Here is a 22,581-nt window from a genome sequence, read left to right on the forward strand (position 1 = left end):
TACGGAAGTGACCGCTATTTGGTTTATGAAATTATCCCAAAAAATTTAGAATTAGTTTATTTATTTATATAAAAAATTATAATATACATTTTAGTATAATTTACTGATTGATTTTAATTTTATTGGATAAAAAAATTGTTTTATGGAAAAGGGTACTCTGTTGTTATATTGGAGAAAAGCCATAAAAAGCTGGGGTTTTATTGCAAAACGAGCTATCATATATTTTATCCGATAAATGAATCTATTAATGGAAAAATGGGTGCATTGTTCTTATAATGGAGGAAGGTAATAAAGAGCTGGCCTTTTATGGGAAAGTGATACATTACGGAAGTGACCGCTATTTGGTTTATGAAATTATCCCAAAAAATTTAGAATTAGTTTATTTATTTATATAAAAAATTATAATATATTTTTATTTAATACACTGTGTAATTGTACTAATATTTTTTATAATTCTAGAGAATATTATATATTAATAAGTATAATTTTTAGTATATATTACTATATTTGTAATAACAAATATAATTATATAATATATTATTACTACATACACATATATATTATAAATATATGGACATATATATTTGCATGATGGGAAACATCTGTGCCTGCGTCATGTGCATCCCTTCAATAACGTATTCCAATTTGTACAACGAATGCATCAATACAGGCCCAGAAATGTATTGTAAGTTCTCCAAGCCTGTCAGCAGCATAGACATCCCCATTCAAAAGTGAGGCAATCTTAAGCTCCTAGTCCAGCAGCTAATTTTCCCTATCGAAGTACATATTCAACCAGGGGTTAGCTAAAGGAATACATTACTCATACAGACTTCGTGTTGGGTTTGAAGATTCCATTGCTGGACTTTATTTTGGTACAGACGCAAAGCAAGGAGCCTAGCTCAATTAATGTCAACCATTGCTCCCTGACCAACTGTTAGTATTGCACGTATCCGAGAGGTTAACCAGACGGGCAGATTTAGTGAGTGACATTTAGATCCTTAATGTTTAGACGATAAGTTGCCAACAAACAATTAGAATGAGAACAGGCTAAACTTACTACATGCCAATGTGGTCTGAAGTATATGGCTGACGCATCCTGCATTTGACAGCAATTACAAATTTTATCTGATAATTTTTCCTCATGTGCATTCGGGAACCTGCATACAACATACGTCATTCCCAACTTCGACATTTTTAGAATTTGCATAAAAAAACTCAGCGATGGCCCTTTGCAAACAAAAACAGAAGGGAAGAAAGTAGTACCAACATATATGAATTAGACAGACCCAGTGTCTGACTAAAGCACAAAAGTTTTTAACCTGTGTGTCCCATCAGAAGATAGGTTCTCTCCTTCCAATGGTTTGGAGAAGCTTCCGTACAGTGAACGGCCCATAAACTGATCTTCCTCATGCTTTCAAATTTTCCTTTTTTTCTTGGTCTGTGCATATGATCAGACGCAATTTTAGCTATCAAAAAAACGAAATGAACTATTGTCAACATAGTCCTGAACATGAATGCATCTAAATACCTCCGGAGGATATATGTTTGGGGCTTCCCGTTTGCGCGTCACTTGCTTTGCTGTGTTCTGCAGTCCAAGCTTGCTGACAACATTAACATAAAAGTTCCAATCCACACTGCCTTCTGTTACGGGTGATTGTCCAAAACGGTTTTGCTTAATGAAATCTTGTACATTATCAGCACGGGCCAATTTCTTCAGGTGTCCTACAAAATCTCCTTCAGGATCTGCAAATAAGTTTTGTGTCAGGCCAATCTTTGAACGGATGCTCTTCCGTAGCAAAAGCCACATTTCAAAGCCAAAAAGACCAGGTCTTACCCAAATAATTGTCTTCTACAGTGTAACATGTATAAGAGGTGGGGAAGATGGCATTGTACGGCTGAAGAACGAGTAATATGGAAACAGTTAGGCCTGATCATGTTGTTTGTGCATACTGGAACATATACAACATAACGATCAGTTCCCGTATGGTGCACTTACAGAATTAAGGACGGATTTATACGGAGAATCATCGACTAATATCGTGTTAGAGCTGTTGTACGACTTATATTCTCCCCACACACGTTTCAGGTCCTTAAACATCACCGTTTTGTCTGGATTTTCCCTAAGCCTGGTTTGTGTCATAGTGCACCGCGACTGATCCTGCACAATATTGATTGTTCCCGACTTTGATTTATCAGAAGTCTTACACACGGACTGACTACACACAATCGAAGTAATTTGTGAATGACATCTCACCCAAACAAATAACAGTCTCTGCTCCAAACGTTCATTCATTTTTTTGGATAGACTGTCCAACACTGGTTGAATGTTGTGGCTGCAGAAAACACAACTGTCTTGAATTAAGGGAACAACAGAAAAACTTGTGGACGTTCTAGTTAATCAAGTAATTGAAATATAGGTTGGCGGATACCTTAGCTTTGATGACCAAACAGCGACCTCAAAATATGACAGACAGACCTGCAAAAATTCACGGCAATGTGGTCTGAAGTTAAAGTCCCGATTTCTGGTCATCCTTGTAAATGCACTGCCCAGAAGCACTCCATTCAAATCAAGAATAAGAAGCTTCTTCTTTGAATCATTGCTGGACGCAAGTTCTGGCGGGTTTTTTTTCACCCTTGTACCTTCGGCTGGGGAAAAATTGAAGGCATACAGCATTTCAGCACATGGATTGTGCATGTGAGATCAAATTTGAATGTCATAATGAGAAATCAAACAAGAGGAAATGGAAAGTGTAAAGCAAAGTTCTGGGGCCGAGGATTTATTACAATGGTGTCACAAGGAGATGCATCGGAACAGAGGTACATACACTTTTTATGGTTTCCTTTATACAATGATTAATTTCGTACCAATAATTTGCTACAGCCCTAAAGAATTTAAAATTTAATATTGCCTTCATATGCAACGAACCAATTACAGTAAAGGCGAGACATAATGTACCGTTCCCTGTTTCCTGATGGCCCACATCCTTGGTAGCATGATCTTGCAAATCTCCTCTGGTTACAGCCTCATGTGCCTGTTTATTTTCTATCAGGAAAGCAGCATAAGCGAATGGGTCCGCAAGTTTACCCAAAGCGATCTCCCAGGCAATAAATTTTCTAGCAATGACAACATCAAGCTGTACATACATTCAGAAACAATGTCAGACGCAATAGAGTCAGCTTGCCACAAGGGGTTGTCAATGTGTGCACTTACAAATTCTGGCCGACACCCCTTTGCCCAACATTGCGCAAACTTCAAAGTGAAAACCCCGCAACTCGCCCCGTCTGTCTGTTTTAGTTTGTGTTTTACAAGAATAAATGTCCAGGGTTGATTTTCGTGGAAAATTTCCATCAAAATCCATTCCTAAAAAAGGAAATAAATACAGCAGGTTTCGAATGTTAGAAAAATGTTACCTTCTTCGGAAACGAAGCTAAGGTACGCTTTTGGAGTATACTCACCACAGATTGCATCAAACCTTGGTAGATGGTTTTGTAATTGTCCATAGAATCAACAATGTACACCTGTTTGTCCTTGACATGTGCAATCATGAGCAACCAATGATTTGAATAAATGATTGGGAAAAAAATCTGCAATCGCATACAACAAGCAATGTTGAATGTGTTAAAAGCTAAGGCATGTTAGGCTAAATCCAATTCCACTAACATGCAGCTGCTACTCATATTGTATAAGAATGTTAAGGCGAGAATGATAGCTAATGTTTACCTTTTCAGGATTTGACTGATAGTCGTCATTGCTTTGATCAACGAATGTCTTTTTGGTTGCGGGAGATATGCATGGATAGTCTAACACGCATTTAAGCTACAACCAAGTGATTGAGAAGCAAGTATTAGGTCCACATTTTGCAAGGCACAACAGCACATACAATAATTTTCGTTACGTACCCAAAACATAGGATTGAAGAAAACGAATTGCTTATATTCTTTCTGGAGTAAGTGAAGGTACTGGGTCACAACCTTCACAGAATGGAACAAATTCAAACATTCAACATCGAGTGGACAATTTTTAGCGAGATTAGTGAACAAGGTAGGCCTGTGCAATCGCATAAAAAACTTACTTTGTCACTGATTAGTGTGTCCTGAAGCATCACTTCCTCCAGTTCTTCTCTTGTAATATCAAAGAGATGCTGCCTATCTAGTGTACTCACACAGCTGTGAACAATGATTGACATGATTACAATAATCAGATGAAAGCGAGATCAGTGTTAGCCAAAGAAAATACCGACACTTTAACATACATCTGCGGGACGAGTTCTCTGACATGAAAGCGTACGGCTTCTTTCAATTCATCAGGTGCTACGCCGGAAGCTTGTGGTAGACACTGGACAATAAAGGTATTAGCATATAAAAAGGGGATTACATGAGAGTGCAAGAGCATGTCTTACATCTCGTAGAAATGGCAATTTCTCAATTCCGCAGTCCTTCACTTCGATGGCACCAACCCTTTGTAAAATTTGTGTCACTTTATCCGCAACCTAGTCATACAAATATTGGGTTATGCTCCTGTGTTGCCATCGAGAAGAAGAAACAAAAAGGAGTAAAATAACTTTGTCACATACACTTGCCCCTTTTCTGGTTTGTTCAGACAGTATGACAACATCTTGAAGGTGTGCCTTTTCCCCCACAACCGGCCCCACCTCGACCCCAGCACACTTCCCCCCCTTATCCATCTTATTTATTTCTTCAACTTTTCTATTCGCGTCCCCAGTCTCACCAATGACAGCATCAGAGGTATAGGATTTCTTCCACATCCAACCACCATCTTCAGCTTTGAATGCCAGTTTTTTGAAGTACGATACTCCCATATTTTGGGCGTAAAATCCTCTGTCAACATGGTCAGCCAAGAATGGCACATTAAAGCGCCTAAAGAGCCTGGTCAGCAACATACCAAATGGGAGATGTGTTCTCTTATTCTCCCTGCTCTTAATCTTCCTAATCCTGTTGAGCATTGTTGCAATGATCAAATTGGCTATGTTGACGGGTTGTTTGTGTAACATATGCCACAATATAACTCTTTCTAATGCACTAATGGAAGTGATACTTCCGGCTTTGGGTAAAATGTTATGAGTTATTATCAGATGTAACAGCCGTGGCAACACTTTCATATACGGCGCATAAAACTTAGTTTTTTTCCCCGTGTTCATAACTCTGTCACCATTTTGCCTAATCTCTCCAAGAAATTCTAGGTCATTGTACCCCTTCACAGCAACCTTATCTACATTCTTTGCGCTAATCCGTTTATAGTCAACAGTGTATCCACTGTCAACCAACCCAAACTCTGAACACAAAACCTCGGTAGACACTGACACTTCTACATTCCTAACGACTGAACGCAGAACTGACTTCTGCTTATTTGCCCTACAGTTAGCATAGAATTCCCTAACCATCGCATCATAGCACTTGTCATTATTTGCCATCAAATTTAACAAATTTTGGGCATTCAGATATTCCGTGATATCAATACACTCACCAGCGAGAGCTTCTACGTCGACCCACATGCCTGCATACACTGGAAGACTCATACAGGCCTCCATGTTACTGCCTATGCTTGCTCCGGGATGCGATTCAATTGTTGAGTACTTTGAGCAACAGAGGAAGCGAACGCGATAAATCTACTTCTTCTTCGACCTTGCCGCGAAAAACTTTTCGAAAAGCTCCAAATTTCAGAAAGGGGGGGGAAAGCTTTAACCGAAACTGTTAAGTGTGTTTACACAACAACGGAGCTTTTGATGGGCTAAACAGGAGAAACGATGAGAAGTTCACGAAAGACAAGCTTTTTGTGGGATAATTGATGAGGCGGGGACGGGCGTGGAGGGGAGGCAAACCCGATTTACATATTCGAAAATCAACCCGTTTCGGTATTGGAGCGTGTATTCGAATCGGGTTATGCGCAAGCCAAATAACTTTGGCAGCAGATTACAATCTATATAATAACAAATGTAATTATGCTTTTATATAATTAATTAATATTATATACACATATATTATAAGGGATACCCTCAGAAACCTCCCCCGAATGTCCTTATGGAAAAATCATGAAATGGATAATTTATGGACGATAGCCAAAAAGAGCTCCCGTTTTATTCAACAACTTGTTTATTTTCATTTCATCCGATAAATAAATTTGTTTACGGAAAAATGGGTACTCTTTTCTTATAATAAAGGAGAGCCATAAAGAGCATCACTTTTATTGTAAATCGAGTTTATTTTTTATATTATCCGATAAATATATTTATTTCTGGAAAAAAGGGTACTCTGTTATTATAATGCAGGAAGACCATAAAGAGCTGGTCTTTTACTACAAAGTGATACTTTACAGACTGGGACCACGATTTGGATTATCAAATTATGCAAAGAAAATTATGTCATTATTATATATTTTTTGTTATGCATTGTATAATTATACTAATATATTATATCACTATACAGTATATTATACATTAATTAAAATTTTTTATAAATGTATATTATAAATACTGTTATAGTATATATTTACATATTACTATTTAAATATATTTATAAATGTATTTTATATGTGCATATAATTATAATATATATGTGTATATAGTAATATAAAATTAAAGATTAGCATAATTATATAATGCATTATATGAATATGTATAATAATTAATTAATTAAGTTGACAAAATCATTCAGCAATTTTCTTTGGATAATTTCATAAATCAAATCGTGGTCTATTCATCGTAGTATCACATTGTCTTAAAAGACAAGCTCTTTATGGCTTGCCTCCATTATAAGAACAGAGTACCCTTTTTTCCATAAGTAAATTGTTTTGCAGTATCTAATCAACCACCATTTCGTTTGTACTTAGTAAACTTCTCACTTCACTACAGTATCCGTCACGTAGATCACTGCTGAGGAGTTCCCTCTTTACCTTCTAACTATCATCCTTTATTCTTACATTTCATACACGTTTGTCTACAACGGCGTTTTGTCGAGAAAATGTCAGAACATACAAGGGCCAAGATAAGCTGTTTATGTTTTCATACCAGTAATATTAAGAGAGTAAGAAGTAGCGGTCAATTCAGTTGGCAAACATAAAAAAAGCGTAACGATGTGTTGTCAACATTCAATCTTACACACTAACGATATGGCAGGGCAGCACAAATTGCTCGAATTTCTTCATCGCAAGCGCACCCTTCACATGTACTAGTTTAAAAGTGCAGGCAGAACAGTGGCGGCGAGACAACAGTTATTTACTGGGGCCCAAAGCTGCAGTAACCTGTTGTACGCCAATCTTTTGGGTGAAGTGTGCTGACCAAAATCACATTGAAGCTCAAATGAAAGAGATGATGTGAGCTTGGTGTAGAAATTTTGTAACTCAAGTATGGTTATGGAATGTTAGTTCATTACTATTCCATTTAAAACATTACCGAATTTTCCCATGACTATTGCGTCTTACGTTCCAAAGCAACCCAACTTACCACTCCTTTTCGGTACAAGGCTTCTGGATTTTTGCTTTGTAATTTCGGCCCCTCCACATTTGACATGCCCGGCTGGAGTCCTCTTCAACCCCCAATAGATCTTCCGGTTGCACGTCACAAAAGCCCTTTCCACGTGCCCGCCCAACACACTTCCCCTACCGTTTGTGGCCAAAAATGCTTGAATGTCTTTTCCGTTAACTTTCCACACCTCTGTTTTGACCATGTAAACATACCGCAGCAACATCCATTTTGCGAAATGCCGCTCTTGCCAAGATTATATGTTTTTTTTCAACCTATTCAAATCTAGTTTATTTGGACCTCTTAAAGGGACGTTTCGTTTTTGTTGGCTGGTTCGGCCTATTGCTCTTTCTTGTGCCCATTTCTATCATGCCCTTTTCAGACGAATCATATAGTTGTATGATCCCATCTACTCCAAAAAAAAAAAAAAAAAACTTATCAAACGCATTGTAATTATGATTGAAACAATGGAAAAGAGTCGAATGATACGATCCCTCCATTACCCTGTGAAAAGGGTCGAATAAAAGGGGTAATCTTGTAATTCTTGATCTGTGAAGCTACGTTGTTTGGTTGATAGCCATACCATTGCTTTGGCGGAGATTTCTCAAAAAGTATTTAATGCCCATTTCGGCCAACTCTTCATCTTTCTTTGATTGAGCGCACCATTTTTTATGGTTATGGTGTGAAAGTGACTCGTTGTTGTCAATTGATTCAACTATGTTGGTCCCACGTTAGTTCGGAATTGGAAGATGATTCGAACCAGCGTTAGTTCGGAATTGTTCATTGTTTCACTCCCAAATAAAGAAAAACAAAGAAAGATCGAAAATTTTTTAAAAAAAAAAACAAAAAATGAGCTTCATTATAAGAAGAAGAGTAAGGCAAGCAGAAATGGAAATTGCAGTTGAAAATGGCGAATTCAGTAAACACCCAGCTGAAAACATCATCATCGTCCTATGAAGATGGAAAGGAAGAAGGAGAAAAGGATAACTTCTCGTACGCAATGCAGCTGGTCACCTCGGCATCAATGACGATGGTTTTATACACTGCTGTAAAGCTAAATTTGTTCGAAATCATTGCCAAAGCCGGCCCAAGAGCCAAGCTATCACCTTCAGAAATCGCATCCCAGTTGCCTGTGACTAATAATCCTGATGTAGCTTCGATGCTCGACAGAATGCTTCGCTTGTTGAGTAGTTACTCGCTGCTCACTTGCGACGTAGTTGAGGTTGCCGGGGAACGTGCTGGTGGGGAAACCGATGTTGGATATGTAAGAGTTTACGGGTTGTCTCCGGTAGCAGAATATTTTGTGCCGGATGAGGAGGGGAACTCAGTGGCGCCTGCCATGGAGTTGCTTCAAGATAAGGTCTTGATTGATAGCTGGTAAGCTGGTTCGATTTTCTGAGAATGCTTTGCATTAGTATTTTTGTGCATAAAGTTCGGGAAATTCTGTTTTTCTTCTGGATTTTGGTGAGAAATTATTTAAAAAAAATGGAAAACTGATGGATCAAGTCCGAGATTTCTTGATTTTGTTGTACTGAATAGATCAACCTGAGTCTTTGTCATCTTGTTGGATTTCTGTGAAGCTTGTTAATCATTGTATACGTTTAAATTAACTACAAAATTCCCCTTCAGAAAACGTAATTTTATTGCTGCCCACATCTTCCAATTTGATCAACACATCCGTAGTTTGCAAATTTTCTGATGTAATAATACGACCAACCTAAAAACCATGAATTAGAATGGATTAAGTCATGGAAGAACAAAAGATAAATATGTCCTTAATGAAATTGATGATTTTGTAAAATCTGTATCTTGTCACCTGGTAGACAAAAGAAAGGACTAATAGGGTCCTCTTGTGTTTTTGTTTTTTTTTTTTAATTTTTTTCTAGGAGGGGATGGACGGGATTCAAGAAGGAGGAAGGAGAAGGAGATTTGAACCCAGAACCTCTAATTCCTTGGTGCCTTAACCTTAGCTGCTAGATCAAGGCCTCAACGTTGTGCATATTTTTCTACCCATATCCACAAATAGTTATTCTTTCATTGAAGATTTAATTGTGCTTTTCTGCTAAAAGTGCATTTCATTGATCAAATAGTATTTAATTTGGGGCTACTTGGATAGTGGTATCACATGATGCTATCTGAAAACCTCACGGACAGATTGAGCCAATAGGACAATGAGGGGTGCAAAGTGAGAAGGTGACATTCATTGTGGGGGTATCTCTTAATTAGCCTTTACATCTTGCCTCTGTGGAAGTTGCTACTAATCAAATTGTATAAAAGCTCTATAAAATGATATAAATTATTCAATACAAAATAAGTCCCAAGGCTAAATCAGCAAGGGTGACAACGTTATCAGGTGGGATGGAGGGGAGTGATTGTGGGTAATTCATTGAAGGCTTAACATATAGATGAATTATTAATCTGCTAGAAAGGAATAGAAAAAGGAAGAATAGTAGTTCTAAAATGTGTAACATAGACTCTAGATATATGAAACCCTTGCAATACAGTTAGGCCCATGCAAAAATTCCTTTTTTGTTCATATTACCATGTGAAAAATTTCCCATGCTTTTGATAATATATAATAAGATTTTCCTATTTTTCAAGCCTCAGAAAATGGTAAAAGATATATCTTGCAGTTCAATGGGCTACTACAGATCATTGGTTACAGGCATGGTGTTTCGATGACAAAGACTCTACTTGATTTTCATCCAATGTAATCTTTGCAATGGCCTGATCTATTTAAGGATTTTTAATTTCATATTGGTCTATAGTTCATTGTTTACTTATGCGCTTTGCCTGTCTCTTGGCATATTGATACTGAAGTCCTGAAGTAATTTCCTAGATGTGCGCGATAAATAGCCAAGTCATTAACCTTTTCCATGAATCCAATATGGTAAGTTAATACATAGCTCTTTTTTTAGGTATGAACTTGGGAATTCTTTGCTTGAAGGAGGGATTCCATTTAATAGAGTTCATGGAATGCACGCATTTGACTACCCTAGTAGAGATCCCAGGTATAATGAGCTTTTCAACAAGGGAATGGTTGGTCCTACAGCCATAACAATGAAAAAATTGCTTCAACAATATAAAGGATTTGAGCACCTTCAGACATTGGTTGATGTTGGTGGTGGTCTTGGAATAACCCTTCACAAGATTATATCAAAATACCCTTCTATAAGGGGTATCAATTTTGATCTTCCACATGTCATTGAAAACGCGCCATCCTATCTTGGTAAATTTCCTCTATCAAGACTTTGATAGTCTTCATGTTTCTTTGTGTGTACCATGTAAGCATTCACAAAAACAGTTGATTTTGATGTAAGGAATTTCACAAAATTGGAGTAAAATCTTTTCTTAGATAACTTCATTCTACAAAATGAAAATTGTTTCTAATATCCATAATTAGCAAATTTGAGATAGAAGCTTTTCTCAAATTCCTTGTTGCAGAAGAATTCTAATTTTATTTATTTTCAACAACATGTCCCATGTGCAAGGGAACTCACACATCATTATCTGAGTATGTCATGTTTTGTATCAGAATAATTTTTTCTATACAGAACACATCTAAATTATGAATGCTAATCACAAGGACCACAAGTTCACTTTAAGTCTTTGTTCAGCTTAATACAATAAGAGGAAACAGAAACTTTTCCTTGATGCTAATTGAAATTAAGATGTGTAGGTGTTGCCTGAAGGAATGAACAAAGATTCTTATATGGACTTGTTTATCCGTTTCTTTTTTCATATACTTTTATTTGATTGGATAAAAAGATAAAAGTTTTGGTTTGGCAAAGAAAATAGAATTCATAGACATTGAAGTCAAATTAAGAGTAGAAGCTTGTGTGAGTTCCTAACATAGAATTCCATAATGCACAGATTGGTTCATGGTGGTAGGAGAGTGAACTTCAGAGTATTTCCACTCATGCTATCACTTTTATTACGTTCAATGAAGCAGCTTGTTACATTTCAGATGTACTAATCATCGAGATGTGTGTTCACATATATGCGTAAAAGTTCATTTATTTGGTGCATTTACATTAACTGTTCACAAACACGATGATGAAAAACCATCATTTCCAGTATATGAAATTTTATGATGTAGTTGTACTGTAATTTCTATCTTATCAAAAAATTTGTTGCAGGAGTGGAACACATTGGTGGAGACATGTTTGAAAGCGTTCCTGGAGGAGATGCTATTTTTATGAAGGTAACCTCTTTTATTCTGCATCAATTTACTCTTTATAGATTTGATGAAGTAAAAAGTATCATTATAAAAGTTTAATTTGCTGATTATTCTCCTGTGAAATTTTTGTGTGCAAGTAACTGCTGATGCAATTCAAGAACCTTGCAAGTCGACCTCTTGAATTACCACAGGATATTGTTTACTTAGTGTGCATATGTATATGAGGGGTAATAAAAAATGTCACTCTTAAAGCAGTATTAGTTAATCCATAGATTTCATACAACATGGATTTTCAATAAGGGATGATTATAAATTTTTATGTTACTTTTTAAGTTATTGTTGTATGATGGGAGACATGTATAATATGCTGTGTAGGATGTTTCTTAATTTTTTGCTTTCTAGCTTAGGTGATTTTCTAGTTTAGTATAAAACCAATAATAAAACTCTATGGCAATTAGCTTATGAATGAAAATGCAATATAAACCATTAACTGTCATACAGAGATGAAAACTCAGTTGTCCTGCCTTCTCACTGCATTATTATTAGAATGAGCGATGTCAATATAAGATGTCCTCATGTAAACTTCATTCACCCATCTGGACCGGTGGTGGTTCACCGGATTCCCCTTGACCTGTTTAGGTCCCCCCTCCACGTAGTTTAGAGTAGGAATAGTTGTAGCATAGAATCTATCGTATCGACAAAAAAAAAATGTAAACTTGATTCACAATTTTGTCCCAGATGATACTCCATGATTGGAGTGATGATCACTGCTTAAAGCTGCTGAAGAACTGCTTCAAAGCTCTACCAGATCATGGCAAAGTCATCGTTGTTGATTTGGTTCTACCCGTAAAACCTGATACTAGTGCCTTTGTAAAAGGCATTTTCCAGACTGATGCTCTCATGATGACTCAAAATCCTGGAGGGAAAGAGCGATCAGAATCTGATGTTCGGGCCTTGGCTATCAGAGCTGGATTTAAAGACATAAAGTTAGAATGTTGTGTGGGTAGTCTTGGGGTCCTGGAGTTGTACAAATAGTTATGTCTGCCCATTTGGCAGGTTTTTCATTTGAAGAAATTTCTTTTGTTTGCTTGTATTTCTTAAATAATCTCTATTTGGTCTAATGAGCGTAGTGTTTCTTAGATTGTGCAATTGAAATTATGTCCATCAGTGGAGCTTTGGCACATGAAGTACCAAGGTTCGCAATTTTCTTGCAAAACAGTATTGAGTGGTATGGTCTCTGATCCTTTTCTCTGAAGTTGGCTGGACCTAATTACCCACTGGATTTGGTGGGATCACAGTTTGCGGCACTGGCTACTATCTTGGTGTTTTTAATATTGGAAAAGTTACATGAACAGTTATTGGCGACCTGAGAACATTGCCATGGAAATTGAAATATGTAGAGAGCAGGTTACAGTAAAGCATATTTCCTTGCATAACTCTCTTCAATTGTGCACTGCAAAAGAACAAAATTTCTGTTGAATGCAGGAGCAGAAAATTCCATTGCAAAGGTAGAAACAATAAATTCTATCAAGAGATGCTAAGCTTCAGCCCTTTTTCTTAATAGGTAACTTTCAACATGCTCAGAGGCCTCCCCCCCCCCCCCCCCCCCTCTTCTACCAAAACAACCACAAAAAAAAAAGAGCAAATTAATTTTGTATGGTAAACACTTACATGTCTCATTACTACAAATTAGGCATAACAGCCAGATTATAAGAAAGACGATTCAAACTCAGAACGAGCCTTACCTTTGTAACATTCCATGTATGTATTACATTTCATATAGTTACAATTACTTGACTCTAGCCTAAGAACGATATGAATTATAAAGCGCAACAAGTCTCACTTAATTAGTTTTTCTTATAATCTACTTCAGCTGGCAAACTATACTCTATCATTGAATGTTGAAATAGACAGTGTAAGATTCATCTCTCAAGCTAAATAATGGAGCCAGGAGAAAGTTTCTATCTGTGCCTTTGGCAACAAAGCTAATGGGATGGTATTCACTGATTCCCTTGTCCAATTTAAAGCTCACTGCCTGTGAGAAGTCAGCATTTGAGGATCCAGATTTGCAGGAAAGTGTGATGTTATTTGAACCATCATTCAGGCCACTACTTACATAACAACCCTTATGGTTTTCGGATTCCAAAGAAATGGTTCCGTCCATCCCATCCAGCCCAGACACCAAATGGAAGATAGCTGCATCCTTGTCATTGGACGAGTCTGGAACAACTCGGAGTGTTTCATCTACACCTTGATTCTCCACAAGCATTCCAGGAAAACCATATGGCTCTAGCATGACTGATTTCCCTATAGCATCTTCTGGCGATGCAAATACGTCTGATGGTTCTTTTAGGATAAGCCTGAATGTCGCACCTACAGCATCATTTGTTCCAGGTTCAGGAAGCTTCTGCAATTGGATGGAGTCATCTGATTTTGTCAGGGAAAACTCCGCCTCCCCAGACACTTGGGATAGAGAAATCAGATGAGCATTGTAGTCTGCTGGAATTGGAGTAATCCAGTCTGCAAGAGATGCACCGGGCTCTGTCTTGATGTCCCAGTCTCCACTAGACAGACCAACAAGAAGGTAGGGACCATAAAGAATTGCCTGGAGAGAAGCATATTCTGGCCGATCATCTGAATAACCATTCAGAATAATCTCTTAGATGTAAAACAATGCAGGAAAATTTCTTGTTCCATAAAAATAAGAATAATTAATAGACACTGTAGCTGATGTATGTGATAATAAAGAAACTACAATATATTACACCTTTAATGGCTTCAAGTCTAAGACTTAAGGGAAACTCAAGAGTGACTTTGTCACCAGGGCTCCACTTTCTAGTGACAGAGAGAAAGTTTCCTGCATCCAATAATGGGAAGTCATGAACATCATGCTAAGGATCCTGGAACAATATGGAACTAATCTAAACCACAGATGAATATTATTGCCATCCACCATGAGCAAGTTACATTCATGCTTACAATAATTGGAAAAATATCAATTAGGTAAGTCGTTTCTAAATTAAGTAATATGAACAAAAATGGAGATAATAAGCACACCAGGCACTGGCAGGATCAAATCTTGACTATTCAGTATTGCCTTGGCAACATTTGTACTTGTCCATGTTGGTATTCTCAAATTCAAAGTAGACACCACAGCTGCCTCTTGCTGCATGAGCAACAGATGGAAATAATTTTGTGTTTGTCAGATCCATTGAATTGAGCACTCGAAAGATGGAGAACATGATGAGATATTTGCCAGTAAAAGTTAAGACTTCAGGAATAAGACAAAAAAATGATAATCCAGTTCAAACGATTCCTTCACAGCAAGAACTAAAGATAGATGTATAAACAAATAAGACATTAGATGCAAGAAATTAGCTTTTGATTTGCAGAACTTCTAAAATTTACTCTGGAATATTCCCCGAAAGGCTCTTAAGGAAAGATGCATAGAGAAGTTATTTTCACAGGTATGTAGCAGCTTATAGGCTTTACAATTTTGAATTATCCTTTTGTAAGCAGATAGTGATGCATCCAAGCTTTTCATGAACAATTAATAACAATGAAAACGTGAATGGAAAGCAAACAACTTTTGGCTATATCAGAACATTAGCTTGAACCTATCCCACTATAGTGGTATGAGAACCATGCACATTCATGCTATATCAGAACCTTCCATCTTGAGTCATCACTCTATTTTTCAATCAAACAACTCCTGGCTAGAATTTATATACGTCTGTGTTTTGCATAAGATGCATTTTTTTTCTTAACGAAAAAACATAAAATGTCAAAACCATTTCCGCTAGAACAGGCTGTTTCAATCAGCTCTATACAGTGGGGCCCTCTCTAATTCCAAGAAAATTACAGTCTAAATAATTAGAAATTAGAAAGACCTCTCTCCAATCCTTCATTACTGGAATCTCATAAATTCCCTTGATTTTCCTTCTTCCTTTTGAAACTAAATATAGCATCTTACTGTCTTCAGTTCTTTAGTCTCCTTAGTTAAAATGAAAAAGAACTTGCTATTTCAGCTATGCATGAAGCAAAAAACATATGCATTTCTGAAAGACTTGTATTTCGTTTTCCCTTCCCACAATAAGTTTAGCTAACTCAAAGATATTAAGTCACCAACATTAAGTAAATTATTATTTGTGCCCCCAACTCCTCAACAAATGGCATTAGAAATTTTAGACAGAATATAATATACCTACAAGGTGCTAATGGTAACATTCTAAACTAATAAAGCATTGTATAACTCAAGGAGAAAAATATTAGTTCTCCAAGATTTAGAAAATATACCTCTGAAGAAATTGCCACTGTCACACGAAGGCGGTTGTCCCACGAGACAACAGGGATTATGGTCTGGTTGATTAGAAATCCTCCAGATCTCCACTGAAATGAGCTTGGTATATACTGAATGATATAAAGACCTGGAACTTTTCCCTCCTCTTCGAAGTATATTGAATCTCCTAACTTTGAGAAAGACTCAATTCCTAGAGTACAAAAATTTACAAAAAGCAATTGATCAAGGAAAAGTTAACCTTCAATATGGTAGAAAATTCCATTGGCAATTGGTCAGAATAGCAAACAAATTGGGATTGGAGACGTTATAAACTAGATGTAAATGATTGCATAAACCATTCTTTTTTTGAGGGGCTGGGGGGCAGATTTTCTTTTTTCGAATTTCTAGAACATTCACTCTTCAACTGCGTAATTGTTAAAATTTCAATAAGGAAATTGTTCCCCAGCTCCAATCAGTAGGGCCCTCAAAAAAATTTAACAGAAAAAAGGGTAGCGAGATGCAAACTTGAGGCCAATGCTTGTACCTGTACCGTAGCAGCACCAGAAATCATCAAACTGTGAGCCCCATTTATGGTAACTTTGGGCTTTCGAACCCCCACGTTTAAGAGGAAGCATATAGATCATAACTCCAGGTTCCCTTCCTCTTTGTATGCTCAGTACTCCATTTGTCAATGCCCTTTCATAGTAATCTGCATACCTAATGTCTTTGGTCCATCTAAATAGATTGCGAGATACCTGCAATTTTACATGACAACAGCAATGTTAATTAGTAGTGGTACTACGTATAGTACATCAGAGAAAAAGCCAATGCACATGAGTCAATAGCCTGTTCCCTTGTTAAGTTTTCCGTATGTTGGTTTGTTTTAGAATGTTAAAACCATGAAAACTGATAAAAACCAAAGGACATAAGAGAACTGTCTTGCCACCCCACATCACCAACCTTCCAAGGTTAACCAAAATGAGGGCAAAGGAAAGGGGGCAAAAATAAGCCCTTCATAGCATACCTTGAGCATGTTATATGTTGTACATGACTCCTCATTCTCAGTTTGCAGAGTACTAGCTAATCGCCTTGGATCTGACCTGCTCAGACATAAATCAGGACAAAAGGCAGTATGAAACACTTTCCGAAAGAAAACCAGACAGAAAGCTGGAAAACAGAATGGGCAAACAACAAAATAAATGTGTGGAGTCAAAAGACTTCTAAATGAGATAATTGTATTGTACTTATTCAAGGATAAATATTTCTACCAGAACTCGCCGACTGATGTTCCTCCAGTTGCATAGGCATGGGATGAGTTGATCATATCCATGAAGTATGTTCCTATTTCCTAATGACCAACATAACCAAAATGTCAAAATTCGAGACAGAAATAGTATGGTAATTGCATGATAGGCAGGAAACATGCTGACCATGCTGTCCAACAAGTGTGTTGGAATCCTATTCCCATAATGCAATGTAAATAACATGTGATCTTGAAATAATTAAAAGTATAAGATATTTTGCAAACCACCATCAATCATTGTTAACTATAAGAGAGAACCAAAACAAACAACATTTCAAACTAGTTTGGATGTAAAAGAGTCCACCAGTTATTGTGATCTTGAAGTTTCCACTGTTATCTGAAACATGAGAGGCAGCTTTAAAATTATTCCTTATATGATTAATAGAGTGAAGGAGAAGCATTATTGCTCAATGGAAGACCATTTATCAACATTATGCTTGAAAAGCAAGGTTATCATCTCCTGCTTTTAATTTTTCAATGATAGAAAACACAATTTTACATGAACAGTGATTCAAAGACAACTTGAAGAGTATGCTATATTCAACAACACTCTTCATAGTTCATTTAAAGCTTATATTAGTGAATGGAATACAAATAAAGAAAATTACCTTATATAAGGGATCACCAGTAACTTCATAGCGCATTTGAGCTCCAATAACAACTGGAATATGTGTATTGGTATGAAAACCAGAAATGTCATCGGCCTGGAAAGTAAGATACATATGACATATCAAATATTCTCCCCCATTTGACGAGTACTATATGCATTGACTATTGATTTATTTCAGAAAGGTAAATATCAAACTTTCCAAAGCAGCAACATCCTGATAGATCCAGTTTTAGGAGGAAGTTCTTAACCTGATGTCACAATAAAACATTCCATGCAGAACGCAAAGTGATCAGACCTTACTACCACCAGATATTGATTAATATCGAACTTGTTTCAAGATTTACATGGCCTTTTAGTCAGAGATTTGAATGGTACTTTTCTGAAAAATGGCAATAAAGCAGTTACCTGAAGTATGCTTAACAAGGACAAGCTAATTGTGTAAATGTTTTCACAGCTAGTTAGCCCTCCCTCGTACCTCAACCAAATTTTTGTTAACAGAAAAATAAGTAGACGACCAAGCGTAAATAGGCAGTATAGAAGAGTCAAACATCACAAGACACTAATCCAGATTACCTTTTGTAACCTTTTTAAGTTAACCTAGAGTTAACTTGTTATATGATAAGGCAATTCTAGGCTTGATCACTATCAACTGTGGTCCAAAATGCTAATGGTCCATGATACTTGATTTCAGAGGATAACACCAATATACATGATCCAGAGTAAATTTATCAGTTAACTGTTTATTCTTTAAAGCGGCAGTGAAAGAGATCAATTGAGAAACAAAACAGGAATAGAAGAAACACACTTGGAGGGGAGAAAAATTATGTTTAGAATCATATCTTGAATAAATTCAAACTAAAAGGTAGACATGTTAAGGAATTTCTGCATGAATCCAGCAATTTGGAGAAGTACTACAGTAACCAATTAGGACAATGACAAAACATATTTCTACACTGCAACCCCTTGATGAAGATTAATTGGTACTCGCAGTAAAGGGCTGTAACTGTAAAGACAAGAATTAGCATGCTTTAGAGCAAAATGAAATTTCTAACTTTAAAAGGAATGCAAAACTGACCTTGACAGCAAGCTCTCCTAGAAAGCACGGTTTGTCAAAAAGGTGAGCTAGCACTAAGTGCTTCTGATCACCCTGAAGCATATAATAGAAGATGAAGTTTAGAAAAATGATAATAATAAAAACACATGTTCAATTGGTTAGTATTACTCTTAAAGAATGAGACAACTAATTGACAGCATAAAATTTCGCCAAATTTCTCCTTCACGAACCTAAGTTTATAACTCTAGTGCAGTTCTTTTTTGGTTTGAAACAAACCTAAGATACAAAAGAGGGAGCATTTTAATTTTGATTTCTACACAAGGTAGGAAGCATTAAGACATGTTATAGCAGCATTTTCAGCCGAAAAAAAAATGACACAAACATCTTGTAACTTTCTTTGACTTAAATTTCCCAACTATATTTCCAAGCACAGTAAATGAATTTTAACTTTTGATTCTCCTAATGGAAAAACAAACTAGTTGAGCTAAGGATAATACGAACCGTTATCGCGTGTAACCTATAAAGAACATCATTCATGCCACCAGTTTCCTCATTTAGTGAGGACCAATGTCTTTGAATCGAGTACTTCAGAATCACATTTTGCACACGGTTGAAGTGATAATCAACCATCCAATTCAACATTTTGAATGCTTGCTCATTGTCAGCAAATGTATACTGATCCAGAAGACCTGCCATTATCTATTTAAAAAATTTGGGATAGTCAGTGAATGGGCTAATCCTGCATCTTTGCTAATAACAATCAAGAATATCAAGTGTTTGTACCTTGTGAATTGTATAATATGGTGCCCAGACTGTTTTTAAAGCTTCAAATCTGTCAAATTCTTCAGAAGGGAAAGCAGAAAGATATCCAGTACCCATTTGCTTCTGACAGTCAGAAAGAATGGAAACAACAGCAGACATCTTCGTTTTGAGGGTATTATCATTAGTGCTAGCCCACATTAATGCTGAGGCGCTCAGATAGTGTCCTTAAGTATATTCCAAGCAAATGTCAGATCACAATGTAGTGGCCAGAAGAAAGTTTTAGCTCTTACTGAGTAAGCTAACTTTCTTCAGATATATATCTCACCAAATTGCTGAAAGATATTGTCTTAATACAACCAAAAAGTACAGCAGTCAATATTGAAGACTAGAATATCCTGCTATTTTTCAAAAATAAGGAACCATCTATTGAAGATTTTAACACCTAGCGAAGTGATAATTCCTCCATAGAGAAATCATCAAATTGATCAAATTTCATATCTTAATCCAAGCAACAAGCACAGAACTCCCAGCTCTAATATTTTTTCCTTAGTCTAATGTTGTTACATTGACAAAGAATCAGCCACAAGCAGCTACTATGTCAGATTCCCTGCTATTACTCAAATTTAATGTCTAAAAGCTTCAAACATGTAATGATACAGAGGAAAGATTGAGAACTATGAAAATTTATATCAGAATATCACTTTCAAAATCACAATATAACGCATCTGAGTTTCTCAAATCAAGTATTCATATCACAATATACGAGTATCATAAAACATGTAGAGGCAAAGAATGACACCTTATATAAATATTAAACTTACCTACAAAGTGACCTCGAAGCTCACAATTCACAGCCTCCCAACCTCCATATGGCTGACCAGGAGTAGGCAAACCAGCAGTCTTCCTAAAGCTCCATACCAATCTATCAACATCCAACATCAACAAATACTCCAAATTAGTCTGCTGAGCCATTCCATGAATTGAACTAGGATCCAACCTCACATCTTTCAGAGGCACAGCCTTCAGAAAACCTCCTGCATTTCCATTATTGTTCCCTCCATAATCCTTTATTTGTCTATACAACATCATCCAACTAATCTGATCCTCTTGCCTCACCATCCTCTTTGGCAGCAATTTAGCCCAGTAAGAATCATCACTTGGAGTCAAATGGTAGTGACTCTGAGCCAATACCTCATTTCTCCAAGTCTCGTTCTTTGATGTGAGCAACTCATAACGAAACGTGTGTGATGACAACTCAGGAAAAGTATTAGTACACTCCTTACTGACAACCAATTCTTCACATAGAAGAGAGAAAAGGGTGCTCAATAGTAACAATCTTGACAGCATCAAAAACCTCATCTTTATCATCAAGAACAACTGAGTTCAACCTCCACGGTAAGATTGAAAGGTATGAGCAGAGCAAACTGAAGAATCCCGCATAAATTTATACAAAAGCCGATCAATCAATATAATAATGTTGACGACTGAGCCCCGCACAAGGATATCTCGTGAAAGGCAAGAAAATTATCCACAACCTGATACAAGACAAAATTAACCGACCAAAAATTTGAGTAAAGCAATGGAACACTTACATTTGACTAAAAGTTGGAATTCTGAGGAATCTAAAACAACCCTTTTGGGCCCATGCTCATAAGATTACAAGCAAAGACATGACAAACATTCATGTTGTTATCCACGAAAATGACAAAGGATAGAGTTTAAGGCAAGAATTACAGGTGCCATGTGAAAACAAAAGAACTCTGCACCCAAATCTAAGCATGTAGAGGAGATATTTATAGAGGCAGAGATCATTGTAATAGGCACAACAAGGATGATGATAGAGTGGAAAAGAATATCAGCAGATATGGACATGAAAGAATCACGGATGGGGTGTGGCCTCCGCTGGAGTTGAGAGAGTCGTTTGGAGTTATACTATAAAGAGAGTGTGGTTTTTTTGGTTGCTTTTGTGAAAAATAAATGGTTTTTTCGTTTCTGGAGTCTTTTTACTTTTAAACTTTTTCAGTTTACAATTCTTTTTCAGAAAAGGGAAAAAAAAAGGGGACTATATTTTGGGAGAAAAAAATAGCCGAGTTAAGAAAATCGAATAAACTACTTAGTCATTAATTATATTTTCTTATGATTAACTATATCCTTAACCTTAAAAATGAGAAAAAGAACTAAATTTTAGGTATATCAATTCTTAATTCTCTAACATGCCAATGCACCGTTCTTTAACAATTTATATAAGTGTTCTAACCCTCAAAATCATGGATTTTGAAGCTGAAAGGATTCTCTATTTGGAAATAGCTATGTTACATATATGCATTGATATAGGATTCTTTGCGGAAAACAAAACAATGACATATTTGTAATTTTAAAAATAACAATATAACTAAAGTAGCTCCTTTAATTCTCAAATTTCTTCATATTTTCTCCCTTTATTCATACCGTTTTGGTATATCGAGAATCTATATATATGCCTATTTTTCAAAATTCTGTCCTCCTCTAATATCTCATATTGAAAAAAAAATGGTAATACTTTGAATTATACGTATCTGTGGCTTCAAAATTAAAGCGATACAATATTGAAAAATTTTATTCATTTATATTTTGTAGGAAATATAGTACCATTTTTGGATAATTCATATGGTGTATTTGCAAATAACATTTTGAACCCCTTTTAATTTGAAAATGACTCCTCAACCCCTTTTTTGGTGAAATAGGATAAATGTTATTTTGCTCCTATGCACAACAATTGCTCATGAAAAAACAAATTCATCCTTGCATCTATATAATGTTCAAATTGATACTTACATTGCAAGGCTAGGGAGGAAAGTGGATCTTTCTTGGATGGTGTCGTGGGTACTAAAATGGATACGGATTGGGAAGAGATGCGGGAGGCGAAAGAGGACGTG

At 36.4% G+C, this 22,581-nt stretch overlaps 2 protein-coding genes across 2 annotated transcripts; one reads left to right on the forward strand and one right to left on the reverse strand.

Moving 5' to 3' along the window:
- The first annotated feature begins 8,106 nt into the window (after positions 1 to 8,106).
- LOC113741299 (cathecol O-methyltransferase 1) lies at positions 8,107 to 12,913 on the forward strand. Its single transcript, XM_072059934.1, has 4 exons — positions 8,107 to 8,855; positions 10,397 to 10,707; positions 11,618 to 11,682; positions 12,397 to 12,913. Exons 1-4 carry the CDS (start codon positions 8,386 to 8,388, stop codon positions 12,691 to 12,693), a joined length of 1,143 nt encoding a protein of 380 aa, XP_071916035.1. The 5' UTR covers positions 8,107 to 8,385; the 3' UTR covers positions 12,694 to 12,913.
- A 452-nt stretch (positions 12,914 to 13,365) lies between these two features.
- Positions 13,366 to 21,226, reverse strand: LOC140011215 (uncharacterized). The gene is made up of 12 exons (XM_072059979.1): positions 20,488 to 21,226; positions 19,688 to 19,890; positions 19,406 to 19,603; positions 18,926 to 18,997; positions 17,849 to 17,944; positions 17,206 to 17,285; positions 16,962 to 17,037; positions 16,482 to 16,692; positions 15,955 to 16,148; positions 14,716 to 14,824; positions 14,426 to 14,515; positions 13,366 to 14,292 (listed from the first exon to the last, which is right to left on the reverse strand). Exons 1-12 carry the CDS (start codon positions 21,032 to 21,034, stop codon positions 13,550 to 13,552), a joined length of 2,619 nt encoding a protein of 872 aa, XP_071916080.1. The 5' UTR covers positions 21,035 to 21,226; the 3' UTR covers positions 13,366 to 13,549.
- Between the last annotated feature and the right edge of the window lie 1,355 nt (positions 21,227 to 22,581).

The sequence above is a fragment of the Coffea arabica genome, chromosome 1c, assembly GCF_036785885.1.
Source record: "Coffea arabica cultivar ET-39 chromosome 1c, Coffea Arabica ET-39 HiFi, whole genome shotgun sequence".
Classification (NCBI taxonomy): domain Eukaryota; kingdom Viridiplantae; phylum Streptophyta; class Magnoliopsida; order Gentianales; family Rubiaceae; genus Coffea; species Coffea arabica.

Bases quoted from the DNA above. Each gene is read 5' to 3' on its own strand.
- LOC113741299 (XM_072059934.1), top strand. From the start codon at position 8,386: ATGGCGAATTCAGTAAACACCCAGCTGAAAACATCATCATCGTCCTAT. The intron at 10,708-11,617 runs GTAAATTTCCTC...AATTTGTTGCAG, and splicing joins AAACGCGCCATCCTATCTTG to GAGTGGAACACATTGGTGGA. The intron at 11,683-12,396 runs GTAACCTCTTTT...ATTTTGTCCCAG, and splicing joins GAGATGCTATTTTTATGAAG to ATGATACTCCATGATTGGAG.
- LOC140011215 (XM_072059979.1), bottom strand. From the start codon at position 21,034: ATGATAAAGATGAGGTTTTTGATGCTGTCAAGATTGTTACTATTGAGC. The intron at 19,604-19,687 runs GTACAAACACTT...TTTTTTAAATAG, and splicing joins CATATTATACAATTCACAAG to ATAATGGCAGGTCTTCTGGA. The intron at 18,998-19,405 runs GTTCGTATTATC...TATATGCTTCAG, and splicing joins ATAGGTTACACGCGATAACG to GGTGATCAGAAGCACTTAGT.